The 14,625-nt window shown below is 42.7% G+C and overlaps 1 protein-coding gene and 1 long non-coding RNA gene across 3 annotated transcripts in view; one reads left to right on the top strand and one right to left on the bottom strand.

Annotated features, from left to right (window-relative positions):
* The window catches only part of Ubl3 (ubiquitin like 3), a 151,316-nt gene that overhangs the window by 79,840 nt on the left and 56,851 nt on the right, over window positions 1-14,625 (top strand). Inside the window, exon 3 of one of the 2 annotated variants that reach the window (XM_076323253.1) lies at window positions 3,095-4,074. The exons of the other annotated variant lie outside the window; for it this stretch is intronic. Within the exon in view, the coding sequence (XP_076179368.1) occupies window positions 3,546-3,842 (297 nt within the window). The 5' untranslated portion in view covers window positions 3,095-3,545 and the 3' untranslated portion in view covers window positions 3,843-4,074. Of the gene's footprint in view, window positions 1-3,094; window positions 4,075-14,625 lie in introns of those variants that run through there. 2 annotated transcript variants of the gene reach the window in all.
* On the bottom strand, window positions 10,127-14,437 carry LOC143152821 (uncharacterized). The gene is made up of 6 exons (XR_012993642.1): window positions 14,290-14,437; window positions 13,823-14,213; window positions 13,646-13,757; window positions 13,511-13,561; window positions 12,216-13,440; window positions 10,127-12,134 (listed from the first exon to the last, which is right to left on the bottom strand). It is a non-coding gene; the product is annotated as an uncharacterized LOC143152821 (long non-coding RNA).

The raw sequence follows: 14,625 nt of genomic DNA, 5'->3' as shown, positions 1-14,625 counted from the left end.
TCTCGATCGTCTAATAACACGCTTCTTAACCATCTCTTCCACCGATCCATTAGCAATAACGGCCGTTTGAAAAATGATCGTGGCGGTTAGACTCGTTCGTTAACACTCGGTCCCTACGGACGTTCGCGATATCGTTATTATTTCTTAATTACTTTTACCTCGTCGTTAGGGAATTACAGCACGAATTACACATAATATCCTTTTGCCAACGATGAATCATCATCTTCCACGGGTAATTGATTAACGTTCCCTGAAAATGAATCACCGTAATTTATAATATACGTCCGAGTATTAACACCTCGACGAGACCGGTTCGCGATGACACGGGATCGCGCGAGTGTTCTACGCTTCGTTAAAAAACGATTAACCGTCTGTTCGCCAACGGAGAATACATTTTTAGATAGCCGATTAAATATTTACGATATTGCGTAAACGATTCACCCGTTATTTCCTCGTTTCGGGTAAATCGAGGTTACGGTTGTTCGTGAAGAACGTGTCGTCGCGAAAATCCCTTTTCTATAAGTTTCGAATAAACATCGTTCGGTCGCGAACTTCGACGATGATTTCGAACTGTAAATTTTCTTTTTTACAACTCGATCGACCAACCTCTTTCGCATTTGCACCGCTTCCTGTGCGCGTTACCGAGTCCTCGTCGGTCGCACAAAGCGTATAGGTGTCGACCAATCGCGAGAATCGATAACGACGTTGAGCAGTGTAACGTTGTTCGATGCCGGATACACCTATCTGTGGACAAGGTGATCCTTAATTGCATTCTAACGCTCCGAGACGTGAATCTTCGGTGCAAAACACGAAGATAATGTTACATCGGCGCACGGTTGTAAACACTTTATTTTCCAGCTGCTCGTTAGCGTAGAAGGTACTCTCGGTAATCTCTGGGCAAATAGTTATGGGTCGTGATACCGATAAAAAGATACTCTTGTTAAACATTCTCCGAGTTAACCGAACCAGTGATTAATACTATTAATTCGTTAAGCACGAGATTAGTGATATTTTCTTTTTAAATCGATGTTTTTCCCCGTACGTTGCGTTCGAATGTACTTTATTGAACGAACAAAATACATTCTTTCGGAAAATATTTTTCTTGCAGCGTATGAAAAATGATTACGCAACAATTATTGTTTTATCCTGACCTCGACTTTGTATCTTAAAAATCGCACGATTGTTAAATCAATTTTCATTGCCAGTTGGAAAATATCTTCCTTCGTGTTCTCTTTATAGAACACCATGGTACTTAACGTGTCGACTGTTCGCATTGGTCGCGTAATGGTCGCTTTCGGAAATACTAGCCCCCTGTGTGCATCGAAACGCTCGCGTACTCGCACACGTCGCGTTATCGTCGAATTTTCAGCAGGGAAACTTATCGTTCAACGTTTGAAAAATTCTCACTCCTACGCTGTACTCGTGGTAAAAAATATCGGCCGTCTCGAGCTTGCTTCCCCGGTTGTGAATCACGCCAAACGTGACCTCCGCTTTTACTTCGTGTCAGCTTCGCTCTGTTTCGGTGACGGTGAACATGTGCTGTAGATCAGCGTTCCTTGTTTTTCGAGAGCAGTGACTTTTACGCAAATTCTCCTACGTTCTCGATAGTGTAACGTATAACCGAATTTACACACCCAATCGGGACAGAATCGTGTGGAAAGCGATACTCGATCGTACCGAGTATAGAGATCGTAGCGATAAAACTTGGTACAGTTGGGTCGCGTGAAGTTCGAAGCAACGTTACGAAATCGTAAACGCGGTAAATTCACGCGTCGTTTCCACTTGGACGGTTAAGAAAGATGTATGTAATGGCTTCTTAGAGTGTCCGTTGACACTGGATTCGGCGAGATTGTACGGAATCTCTCCCCCCTCGGCACTTTGGATTTCCGTAGTCGTATCACGGGGCTTAGCGCGTAATCCATTTACACTTTATTGGGGCACGGCGCGGCCTTTGGCCGAGAACGAATTTCTGCCGCCTCGGCGCGTATAATAAAGGTCGCGTCGCTGGGAACAAGGGAACACTGTTTGTTCCTTATTATCTCGTGAAATATTGGCCCCCGAGCAGCGGAAGTTCGTTACGACGGTACGTACGGGCCGTCGACGATATTATGGTCGGCTTTATAAATGTTTCTCCCCGTCGAGTGTTGCACGGTCACGGGATCTCGCGAGTTCGTCTCCGGTCTGTCCCGAACTATCTCGTCTACGGCTGAACGAACTTTAGTTCTCCATCGTCAAAAATTCATTTACGCGCGACCCAATTGCGTTTCTTCCATTCGGTGAGAAAATGATCAGAAAGGGGGAAATTGTCTCGTAGCTACTGATTTTTGAAATTTTTGAAATTTGAAATTTGTTCCAATATTTTCCATCGTCAAAAATTCATTTACGCGCGACACAATTGCGTTTCTTCCATTCGGTGAGAAAATCTCCAGAAAGGGGGGAAATTGTCTCGTACTTATTGATTTAAAATATTTTTGAAATTTGAGAATTGTTCCAATATTTTCGATCGTTGAAAATTTGTTTACAGGATCACCTAGATTTGATCCATTCGGTGAACAAATTTTGCAAAAGAAGTTGTCTCGTCGATATTGATTTTTAAAATTTGTTAAATTTTAAATTTATTCTAATATTTCAATCTTACAAAAGAAGTCGACTTGTAGCGATAATAATTCAGTTACCGACATCGCGCCGATAATCAGGTTTGAATACAAGCTAAGCGTATCTTTTGTTTTACGACGCAGTCGACGAGAATGACAAAAGAACGAAACGATCTCCCTTTTAAAGAAAAAAGAAATGTATCAAAGACGAGATGCGTAATTATCAAACAAAAGAGTTTTCAAATTTTAAATTTTTTATAGCATTTTCGTCGAAAAGACACTATTATTTACAAAGATACTCAATTAATAAATAATAATACTTGGAATAATTTTTGATCGCTCGGTCTCGTAGTTGACAATGTTTGAAACAAACGTCGATGAAAAAGTATTCCAAGTTGGATAGTTTTATCGAACTATCTTAGCGCTTCGTAAACTTTACACGACGTATATTGTCGCGTTCGATCGAATCTTACTTTTCTTTCTGGAATTTTCTGTTGCAGGTAAGAATTCGTCGTGAAACGGTGCAAGTTGTCTTCGAATCGCCGTGGCGGGTCCTCGAGTTCGCGAAAGTTGGCCGGAGGTAGTCCGTGTACTCTTCGGTTGATCGCAGACGTGTTCGCGTCGCGACACGGTGAAGACGTCTTGTTATTGTAAGTTCTCCGCGGAAACGGGGAAATATTCCACGGCGGAGTTTCCGCGAACACCGTGAAATTGATCGAATTCAACGAACGGACAAGTAGGAGAAGTTTTCGATACGAATTACCTCGCGGGCCGGGCGGGCCCACCCTCTTCTCAATTAATATAATAATAACTTTTATCGCGTCGAGGCACGAACTTTCCACGATCGTTTTTAATTGAATCTTCTTCTTTTCGTCGAGTCGCGTTCGAGTTCGAGTTGACCCCGTTCGATGTAATTTGGATCCGACGGGGCGTTATCGGGACCGAAATCGAATGGAAACAGCGACAGACCGCGCGATAAAATATTACCGACGATATATCGATCGAGAGAACGAGCGAGACGGAGGGGGCGCCACGTTACGCCGGCCATCTGTGATCGAACTTTATTCAGGCATCGAAACTAAACGTCTCGTACGGAGACGAAGTGTGCAATTTAACATGGACGTAATTGTACCGCGTCGGACAGCTGGGTTGCTTCGCACGATATTAGAGTGGTTGCACGCGCTCTGGAAAACTCCCTTTACCAGTCTCGACGCCAATTTGCACAATAAATGCCGCATTCGCGTTTAAGCCACTTAGGTGTAACACGTTGTTTACAACATCTGCCGTCGCGCGACTATATTCGAACGATGCGTATTCAATTTCGTTCGAACGAGGAATTCGAACACGAAGACGGTTGGGTCAATCGTCGTTACTTTTCCTATCGAATGACGTAGTGTCTCTCAAACGCCGTGAGATTTCGAAGGAAAGAATCCTACTCTTCCTAAGTGTTTTATTTTGAAAAAAAAAAAGAAAGAAAGAGCTCGTTAAAAAGTTTCCCGGTCGATGGTAACAATGCGAGAGAGAGAAAAAGGAACCGAAAACTGCGAAAGATTCTAACGGAATTGAAAATTTTTCGCATAGTTTTATCATAATGTATTCGTCGCCTTTCGTCCCGACTCCCCTTGAAAAAATAATGAAAGCACGCTTTATCGAATTCTTCGTTCGCGACGATGTAAATTTACTCGTGCAAGTCTAGCGCGACGAGGATTTCTTTTCAGTATCTATCCGATAAAAAGGAATTAATTCAACGGTTAAATACCACCGGGTAAATCTCGGGAAAAATACCGTTAATTGTTTTTCGCGTTTATTTTTCCGTCGTTGCTTTGTTTCGCGAACGACGTACGAACCGATGGAATTAAAAAATACGAACGATAACGAGCTACCGAGAGGTAAATGTATCGTTTCGATAGAAAAAGAAGAGAAACCATTTTAAAATGTATTTAACTTCGCGCCCTCCGGGGCGCGGTGGTGGGGGATGGTCCGTGAAGTTCGAGAAACACACAATGTTCTCGTTCGGTGGATTAAATTGAATTTGAAATTACTTATGAAACTGTGAAGGGTGGCAGGGTTTCGTTCGCGTTGAAAATACCCGGTGCAATTCAACCTTTGCAACTCTCGAGAAAGTCGGGCTTGTATTTCACAAGGAAAGGAACCCCGGAGGATTCGGGGCAAAGTGTTTACGACGCGCAAACAATAACGCGGGACTCTCGAGGACAGAGAGGCGAAACGAAAACAACGCGGATCGCGCGTCGCGTCGCTCGAACTCGATCGATGCGCGCGCAACGCCTCGTCCCCCTCCCCTCTGTAATTCGAGCGCTGGTAATCGCGGTGCATGTGGAACGGCGTTATTCCTTGGTTCGATTCCCGGGGCAAACGTCGGGCGTCTGTATTAGCCTCGTTCCGGCCAGGAACTTGGGAAAGGTCGGGTCTAGGTCGCGTGCCTAGATTCGCGCGCGATCGAGCACACCTCGTGTCGTAACAGTCGACTTTTAAACGAAACGCCTCCGAACAGCGTCCCGTGATCCCTCCAGAATCGTAGAGGGGAGGACCCTCTCGAACGTTTCACGAGACGCACCGTACAACGCGTGCTCTCAAACCGTTGCGAACGAGACGATGCTCGCGCGATCGAAACGCGAGAAACGAACGTTCGCCGCGCGCGCACGTCTTTTGACGAAAGGATCGACATCGGGAGTCGTCCCGAGAAAAAGAACAAAAACGAAACTTAGGAATACACGTACGGCGCGTCGTCGCTGCGACCGCATCGATCCGTAAATTTTGCCACAGCACGCGACCGGGGCTCTGCAATGCTGAATTTCTCGAACGTAAAGCGTGACGTAGAAATTACCAACGGAGGGGACGAACGGAGGGCATCCGTTCGACGGTGATTAAATATTTTAATTCGTAACACGCTGTTTACGTGACGTTGCCGCTACGTACACCGGGGACCGAAATCCGTGGCAGAAACGGGGTCAGGGAGATTCTATGGCCTCAAATGGGACTAAAATATGAAATAAGAAAATTGCATCGGAGGCATCGTTCCCGGGCAAACGTGCATTTGAAAATTGATCCGGTACGCGCGCAGTTAACCGTATACGTGTACACCGTGGACCGAAATTCGTGGCGCAAATGGGGTCAGGGAGATTCTATGGCTCGAAACGGGACGAAAGTATGGAATATGAAAATTGTGCCGGGGGCTTCGTTTTTCGAGGGTTATGTATTCGAAAATCGATCCAGTTCGCGTGCATTTGACAGATGAATGGCGTTACTGATTACACTTTAGACGTTTGAAATATCTCGAGCGGACCTTATTCGCGTATTAATAAGCAAGTATCGATAGTAAACAGTGCCCGACGTTGTGTACTGTGCAAAAATAACCACAGCAACCGTCGAGTGCACATACATTACGTTCATTTTTTAATGAATTTTTCTCAAAAACGGATCTTCCGTTGCAATTTCGTTGTTCTTTATTTCACCTCTTGTTTCGAATCACAGAATCTCCCTGACCCCGTTTTTATCGCGAATTTTGACCTACGGTGTGCAATTAGATGCTCCGTATTGTGGTACTGTAATTAGGGTCTTATCCTTGATGGAATTGTGTCTTTTCTGGATGTACGTGTCTTTGGTCCCTCCGAGTCGTACCCTCGATGGAATTGCGTTAAACTCTAGAGGCAAAAATGACCATTCGAGTAAACATCCTTGCAACTGCCGGAGACTGGAGTTGAGAGTCCTTCGTACCTGTCCTCGACGATTCGAATACGAGGAGAGCTCTAGTTATTCCGAGTCAAGCTCTCTTGGTAGAGGTGGCTGCTAGAGGGTAGATACTTTTTATTCAGGATCTCCCGATCAACGAGATTGTAGGCGTAGGACTGTAGACGTACGTGATTTATTACGACACGTAGTAATACGTGTTTTTTTTAATCAAAGAACGTACTACTACGTGATTTATTATATTTAATGATACGTATTTTTATCAAAGGACATACTACTACGTCATTCGTTACGACACGTAGTAATACGTGTTTTTATCCAGGAACGTACTACTACGTGATTTTTATTATCTCCAATAATATGTATTTTCATCAAAGGGCGTACTACTACGTTCTTCGCTACGACACGTAATAATACGTGTTTTTATCAAAGAACGTACTACTACGTGATTTGTTACTATATCTAATAATACGTATTTTTATCAAAGGACGTACCACTACGTGATTTGTTATTATATGTAATAATACGTATTTTTATCAAAGGACGTACTACTACGTGATTTGTTATTATATCTAATAATACGTATTTTTATCAATGAACGTACTACTACGTGATTTGTTATTATATCTAACAAGACGTATTTTTTATAAAAGATCTACTGACGCGTTTTTATACAAAGGTAGTACTACGTGGTTCGGTGTGCTATCTAGTAATACATATTTTGTATAAAACGTACTACCACGTGATTTATAATAACAGTAGCCCGTGTCTTTACAAAGAACGTACCAGTTTTGATATCCGATGTCGCGAGAGGTTTTCACACACCTACAAGATACTACGCTTCCTTGTAAGATGTATTACCAGGTCGGTGACTTTTACAAGACGTACTTCTCTCTCTCTCTCTCTCTCTCTCTCTCTCTCTCTCTCTCTCTCTCCTCGCACTGCGTACCACCACCTGTTTTTTACAGAACGTAGAACCACGTGTTTCGTGCACCGAAGCACAGGTCGATTCCCCAAGGTCCTCGGCGATGCAGACCGCGACGAACAAGAAAGCGGGTCGCGTGCGTTTCCGAAGATACACGACCGCGCGACAAATTCTTAACATCGAGAGCGTAATAAAAAAAAAAAGAATTCGTACACCGGCGCGCGTTCCGCGAAACATTTCCGGAAGAATCTAAAAACGGCGTTTAATTATCATTACCCGCGAACGGAAATCGAAAAGGCCTGGGCGGTTAAATTAGACGGTGGGAAAGCAGTCGACGAGTACACGGTGCCGTTGGGGAATACGATAGCGCATACCATTTACGCGTTCTGTCAAAGAAACATGCATATTCAAATTTCTTTGATCCATCGGACGTTAAGCAGCCGATGAATATTCATTGCCGGCGTTTCACTCGCCGCGGTCGTTCGATATCGCGGCCAGCCCCGAGTATCGCGAATTAAGTCGCTACCTACGTGCCGATAATTGCAATCAAAGCATTATCCTTTATCCGACACGACCCAACCGACGTTTCAATAACGCGCCGCGAGAGGCGCCCGCGTCTGTAACATGGACGCGTGTAAGTGGACGTCAACGGGAGAGCCGGTCTTGCCGCGTATCAAATTCTTCGTGCTTCCTGTCGGTCGAGAGTTTCCGCAGAATTCGGGTCGCAATCAGGACGTATGAAATTTAATATCGGAGCCGGCGTTACGATGGGAGTCTATCGGATTTGCACGCGATAGTCGAAAGCCCCTGTCAGCACTCCTCCGGTGGTTCGATTGCGAGGAGTAATCGAACGAACGTTCCGTGTCGATGTTAAATGCACGATAAGTATGTGCATTTTTAATGCAACGGATATTAATGTTTCAGCAACAATTACGTTTCACCGTTACTGGACCGAGACCGTTCGTTTAAACGGTCTTCTCACTTTCGGAATATCGAGGTCTTTTGTTTCTTTCTTTTTTTTTTCTTTTTTTTTTTCTTTTTTTACGTTTCAAAGGTGCACAGAGTATCTAGGACGAAATGATATTGGAAACTACGAAACATCGAGAACGCTCGCGACTAAGTTGAAACACGAGATACCGCATGGATGAGAAATTAGAGCTCGTAAGATTCGGATACAATTAAGTCCTCGACGATGAAACAAAATTCGACTTATCGAGATACTGTAGCTGTTTACCGATCGCATATTGTAGCGGAGTATTCGCAACGAGCTTTTTAAGCTACTTCGTGTAAAATTCTAAATGCTTTTCTTTTCTTTTATTTCGTTTTCATTTTCGTCGAGTTGCGCGACGTCGAAGAACGATTCAACTCGGTAGTAAACTCTGACCAAAATTCAAAACTTAAAGGAGAAAAATATGTGTCGTAACGTTGAAACATTTTCTTTACTTCTTTCCCTAGAAATAGAAATCTTGGGGATTTTGTACGGATTACTATACAACATCTAGTCGTGATTTCTCTTTCCCTGGGAAATAGAACTTTTTTCCCCTGGAAATAGAAATCTTGGGGATTTTGCACGGTGCAACATCGAATTTTGACTTCAGAACGTTTCGCGGGTTGCGAGACGCCGCTGTAAAAATTCTAAAACCTCGTTAACCCTTTGACCTATAACCACGAGTCTGACTCGTGGTAAAAAATTTGTACCATGAGCGAAAAACACGAGTCTGACTCGTGGTAAAGAATTTGTGCCACGAGTAAAAACCACGAGTCTGACTCGTGGCAAAGAATTTGTGCCATAAACAAAAGCCACGAGTCTGACTCGCGTATTGTTCGAACAAACGATTCGAGGAAGATTCGGTTTGCACTTTCACCGAAGAAAATATTCGAATGCAAGCCTAGAGTTGGTAAGCACCTCAATATCGATGAAACGACGCGGTAACAATCGTTCTTTCATACAGTGACCCGAGTCTCGATCCAAGGGAACAATCTAAAGCGGAAACGAATTAATATTCATCGTCGAGAGGTATAACAGTCGGAGTCTAATTAACTTCGTTGAGTCATCGGTGAAACTACATTGTTCTTTCGGGATTAAAGACGACGATACGGGAAATAATGGCCCGTGGCGGATCGATACACACTCGTTCAAGATTTCTCCAGCTTTCGCGCAAAATTTGTTCTCGCGTGTCCCGGATAAGACAGATCCGATCGATCTGTTTTGAAACTTTAATCACGAATACACGGGTGTCGGTGTATCTCGGCCAATCCTGTTACATAATTAAATACACAGCAACGTTAACGTAACACGCGTGTCGTAAAGTCGGAATTTCTACGGTTTACGTGCCGCGTTTTTTTTCTTCTTTTTTTCTCTTCCTACTCCCTTTTTCTCTTTTCTTCGTTTTTCTAAGCACCGCGAGAAAGATAGAAACCCGGAATGCAGCAAAAATTACAACTGTTAACCCTAATTGATCCCCATGTTTTTCTCGCCACGCACAGCTTATTAGCGACACTTCTAGGTCGAGTGCGCTTGCACCGAAACACGCCGACCAAGAATACCGTACCGCTTCACGGTGCCACCCTAAATTTCTAAAACGTCGACACTCGACGTTTCCCCGAAATATAAAACGTTTTATTATCACCGAACGACGAAGAAAACAACGAACGAGAGAGCGTTCGTACAATTCAGATCCGAAATAATTCCCATCGAGCTTTTAACATCTATGCGATAACCAAACGAGCACGCGTTTCGTAAACATTCGTAATGTTGAACGGAACGAGCTCTTTGAATCTTATTTTTTCTATTTTTTACAACACGTTGATCCAGGTTACGACTAGAAAATAGAAGGACATTTATAAACGGAAGAACAATACTTGTATATTTTCTTTGTATCGAAAATTACATTCTCGCAATGGCTTTCGATGCGTGCGTTGTTATTAAAGAATTTCGCAATGAAAAACGTGTAAATTAATCGGAACTTTTGTCACGATCAGAGAACAGAACATTTGTAAACGGAAGAGTAACAACTTGTACGTTTCTTTCGTCGAAATTCACATTGTCGCAATGGTTTTCGATACGTGTGTTGTTATTGAAGAATTTCGCAATGGAAAATATGCTAATTAATAGAAACTCTGTTACGACTAGCAAACAGAAGAGCATCGATAAACGAAAGAATAATACTCTCATTTTTTTTTTTCATATAACACTACCGTCGATAGGTGCGTTGCTATTAAAGAATCTCCCAATGAAAAGTTTGCAAATTAATAAGAATCTAAAGAACGTAGATGTTCGTACGAGGTTTCCACAGGGACGATATTCATCGAAGTAAACGAAAGTTACCGGATCTGTAAACGTTCGGTCCGAAAGTAATCGTTTCCCCGAATTATGAGTTATTTCTGCCACGTTTCTCCGTTCCAGTCGACCAAGAATCAATTGACTGTTCAAGGCCGCCGAGGGACTATCCCCTTCGTTCGGTTTCCTCTCCATTTCTTGTCTCTCGCGAGCTTCCTGTCTCTTAAACAACGTCTCGACGACGTAAAAGTAGTCGCGAGTCGCGATTGGGGAACTAGCCTCGAGCGACCAATTAATTTCCCGGGTATAGTCAATCGGGTGAAAAGCGTGATACGGTGAACTTGGTTGGAAGAAGAAACGAAAAACGTCGAGAAATAAAATAGGGAGCCAATGTTGATCGAATCGAGATGAACCTAACGAAAAAACAAAGCGAGCCTCGTGGTATAAAAATATCGTAGAAACTCTGTATAGTGTTCGAAAATGATAAATTCGATTTAAAGTGTAGCAAAGTCTGCCCGATTTACTTCCACGAATGTTAAAGAATGATCGTGTACGAGATCTTGTCCACTCGTTAAAAATTATCTACCACGTGTACGAACAATTTTATCCGACGATATTTAAAAAGAACTCGTATCGGTAGCTTCTACATATATATATTTATCGTAAATGGCGCGTGCGTGTATCGAAAATCATAGAACCATCCGTAACTCCGGTAACAAGGTCGGAAAGGTCCCGACATTTATACGAAGTTTCTTCGTCACTTTGGTCGCGGGTCGTCCCTGAAGCAACGTTCGCTAATAAAGAGACACCACCCGGTACGTCATAAACGTCAATATCCCGCTAAAAAAAGAAAACGGCGGAACGCTTTCCGATAAATATCGCTGCTTGACATTCCGATCACGTGTACGCCGATAAGCAGCATAGGCCGTTGAATAGAAAGCAGCGCCCGAGCTATGGGAACGAATAAATCCGCGATCAAGATATAATGGCCGACGGGTTCTCTGCGACGGAAAAAGAAAAAAAAAATATATATATATACATATACATATGTATATATATGCACACACGTATAGGTGTGCAACGATCGATCGACACGTAACGCGGATTCAGGTCTCCGGGACGTTGGAAATAAGCCAGAAAGTGAAACTACTGGCTCTTCAGGTTGCCTATTGCCCTATCTGTGAGCGCGATGCTTTCAATTCGGATAATGGTACTGTTCTCCCGTCGTTGGAATATTTTAGTGCACCGATATTCACCGCAACGTGTACTCGACAACGCGGTAAAAGTGAAATTGTCCGGATAGAGTGTCCCATTCTCCTCCTTCTCCTCTTCTTCTTCCTCCTCCGTCTCGTCCTCCCCGTACCAACCCTGTACCGTTGTGGAAAATTCAATTACATTCGGCGCCGCCGATACGTAATATCCCGAAATGTAATTTGGGGACGTTCTCGGTACTGGAAGTTTCTCCCAACGGTCGATAGGAATACCTCTCGTAGGTATCACGGGACACGTGTACACCTTTTTCGAGCCACGTAGAAAGCGTGGATTTTTCGCATCATCGCCTTGAGGGAAATTATCACTCGTTACGAAGGCCCGTCCAGGCTACGGTGCTCGCGACAGGCCTCGACTGCTACAGAAACATTCATACCGGATGGGACAGCATTAGTATTTATTAACCTAAGGTCGTCCTGTAATTGACGTAATTACCAACCCGAGATATTCCGTGAAGATTGGGAAAATTGCTCGTATCAGCCCGTATACACTCTAAGCCCTACTCCCTTTTCTTCGCCGATCGTTGGAATTTCACCGGTCGAAATTGAACCAGAGGATGGTTTTTTGTTTCTGTTTTTTTTTTTATTCTTTCCTTCCTTCCTTCCTTCCTTTTTTTATTTCACAAGGTATTTACGATTTCTGTGTTTCGCCGGTGAACAATATAATTTCTGGTTTTTAAATTATCGGATCGTAGCATTTAATGGCGCGTCGGTGATGTACGAGCGATGATTCATCGCGTGCACGGCGGTTTATTTCAAAATCGTGTGCCCTCGTAAAGTTCTACGTTCCGCCATTATCCGGTGAAATCGATGACGTTTATCGGGGTACCCTCTATCCTCAATTATTAATTCAGTATTTATACGGTGACACGATGTTTGGAAAAAAATTATCGCTTTTTACAATTTTAACCTTTCTTTGTGAAGGGTTGCATCGCACTGGTGGATAACAATTATAATTTGTAAAAAAAAAAATTTCTATGGCACATCGAGTCATTTTTTTTTTTTTTTAATGAATTTGAAAACAATATTTTCCATACGGAAAAAATGGCCCGTTTCGTACCAACAGTCGATACTTTCTCTTCGAACCGAGGTCACAAATTGAAAATGTAATTTTTAAAAAAAATTCCACCCCACGGTTCCATAGTAACGAGTCTACGGTTGGAAAATATGATCGGCTTTTTTATTTCGCACGAGCCATTACGGATGTACACTGTGAACCAACCTACCTTGTTTATCTTGGAGATTCGTATACAGCGACGCCTACTTTTTTTATCGCGATACGATTTTGCAAGCACACTTCTCTACACTTACAAGCGAATACCATCCAACAATTTAATTACGGCGTGAAATTTTTCTTTGAAAAAAGAAGAAAACAATTACAAACTCTACTTCTCTTCTTTTCTTTTCCTTCACAGTGCGACCACCTTGTCCCTTTCAATCTCATCTATGTAAACTTACCCTTGACCATTTTTCTTTACACGTGCACCTAAAAACGAACACCCCTAATAATTCAATTCTAACGTACAATTGTTCCTTAAAAAACAAAGGAAATATCTCTATCCTTTTCTACCGATCCTCATAGTATAATACAACAATCGTATCTCTTTTAATCTTATCGAAGTCAATTTACCTATTTATAATCATTTTTTTTTTGTACACCTGCACCTGAAAACAACCACTAATAATTCAGTCGTAACGTATAATTTTCCTCAAAAAAAAAAAAAAATTTACAAACCTCTTTTCCAGTCCTCAATGATCCAGCATCCTCTCTTCGCTCTCCAGACACCTTCACACGTGCATTTAAAAACAACCACTAATAATTCAATCGTAACGTACAATTTTCCTCAAAAAAAAAAAAAAATTTACAAACCTCTTTTCCAGTCCTCAATGATCCAGCATCCTATCTTTACTCTCCAGACACCTTCAACGTTATCAATGTTAATTTACAATCTACTTGTAACCAATTTCCTTCACACGTGCACCTGAAAACAAGCACTAATAATTCAATCGTAACCTACAATTTTCCTCCAAAAAAAACTTTGCAAACCTCTTGTCCAGTCCTCAATGATCCAACATCCCCTCTTCGCTGTCCGAACACCTTCAACGTTATCAATGTTAATTTACAATCTACTTGTAACCATTTTCAAACCTCTTTTCCAGTCCTCAATGATCCAGCATCCTCTCCTCGCTCTCCAGACACCTTCAACGTTATCAATGTTAATTTACAATCTACTTGAAACCATTTTCCTCCACACGTGCACCTGAAAACAAGCACTAATAATTCAATCGTAACCTACAATTTTCCTCAAAAAAAAACTCTGCAAACCTCTTGTCCAGTCCTCAATGATCCAACATCCCCTCTTCGCTCTCCAGCCACCTTCAACGTTATCAATGTTAATTTACAATCTACTTGTAACCAATTTCCTCCACACGTGCACCTGAAAACAACCACTAATAATTCAATCGTAACCTACAATTTTCCTCAAAAAAAAAAAAAAAAAAAAACTCACAAACCTCTTCCAGTCCTCAATGATCCAACATCCCCTCTTCGCTCTCGGGACACCTTCAACGATATCGATGTTAATTTACCCGCGTCGCAGCGGAACGCAATCGTCGATGTCGGGCAATTTTCGTAACCATAAATCACCGACGTAGAATCTAGTTTCGAATCTCAATTAGCGAATTTCCTCGCGCGTTAATAGCACGCGACACGCCGGTCCGGTGGCCACTTTTCGACAGCGGGGGATGGGGTGGCGAAGGGGGGCGGGGTCGCTCCTCGAGCGGTAAACGACATTGTCGTACCGCGTGATAATAAATCAGGCCCCGGTCATCATTCATAGCCGTTAGTTA

Source organism: Ptiloglossa arizonensis, chromosome 11 (assembly GCF_051014685.1).
Source record: "Ptiloglossa arizonensis isolate GNS036 chromosome 11, iyPtiAriz1_principal, whole genome shotgun sequence".
In the NCBI taxonomy this organism is placed as follows: domain Eukaryota; kingdom Metazoa; phylum Arthropoda; class Insecta; order Hymenoptera; family Colletidae; genus Ptiloglossa; species Ptiloglossa arizonensis.
The sequence above is the reverse complement of the archived record's forward strand: the minus strand, read 5'-3'. Positions and strand labels throughout refer to the sequence as shown.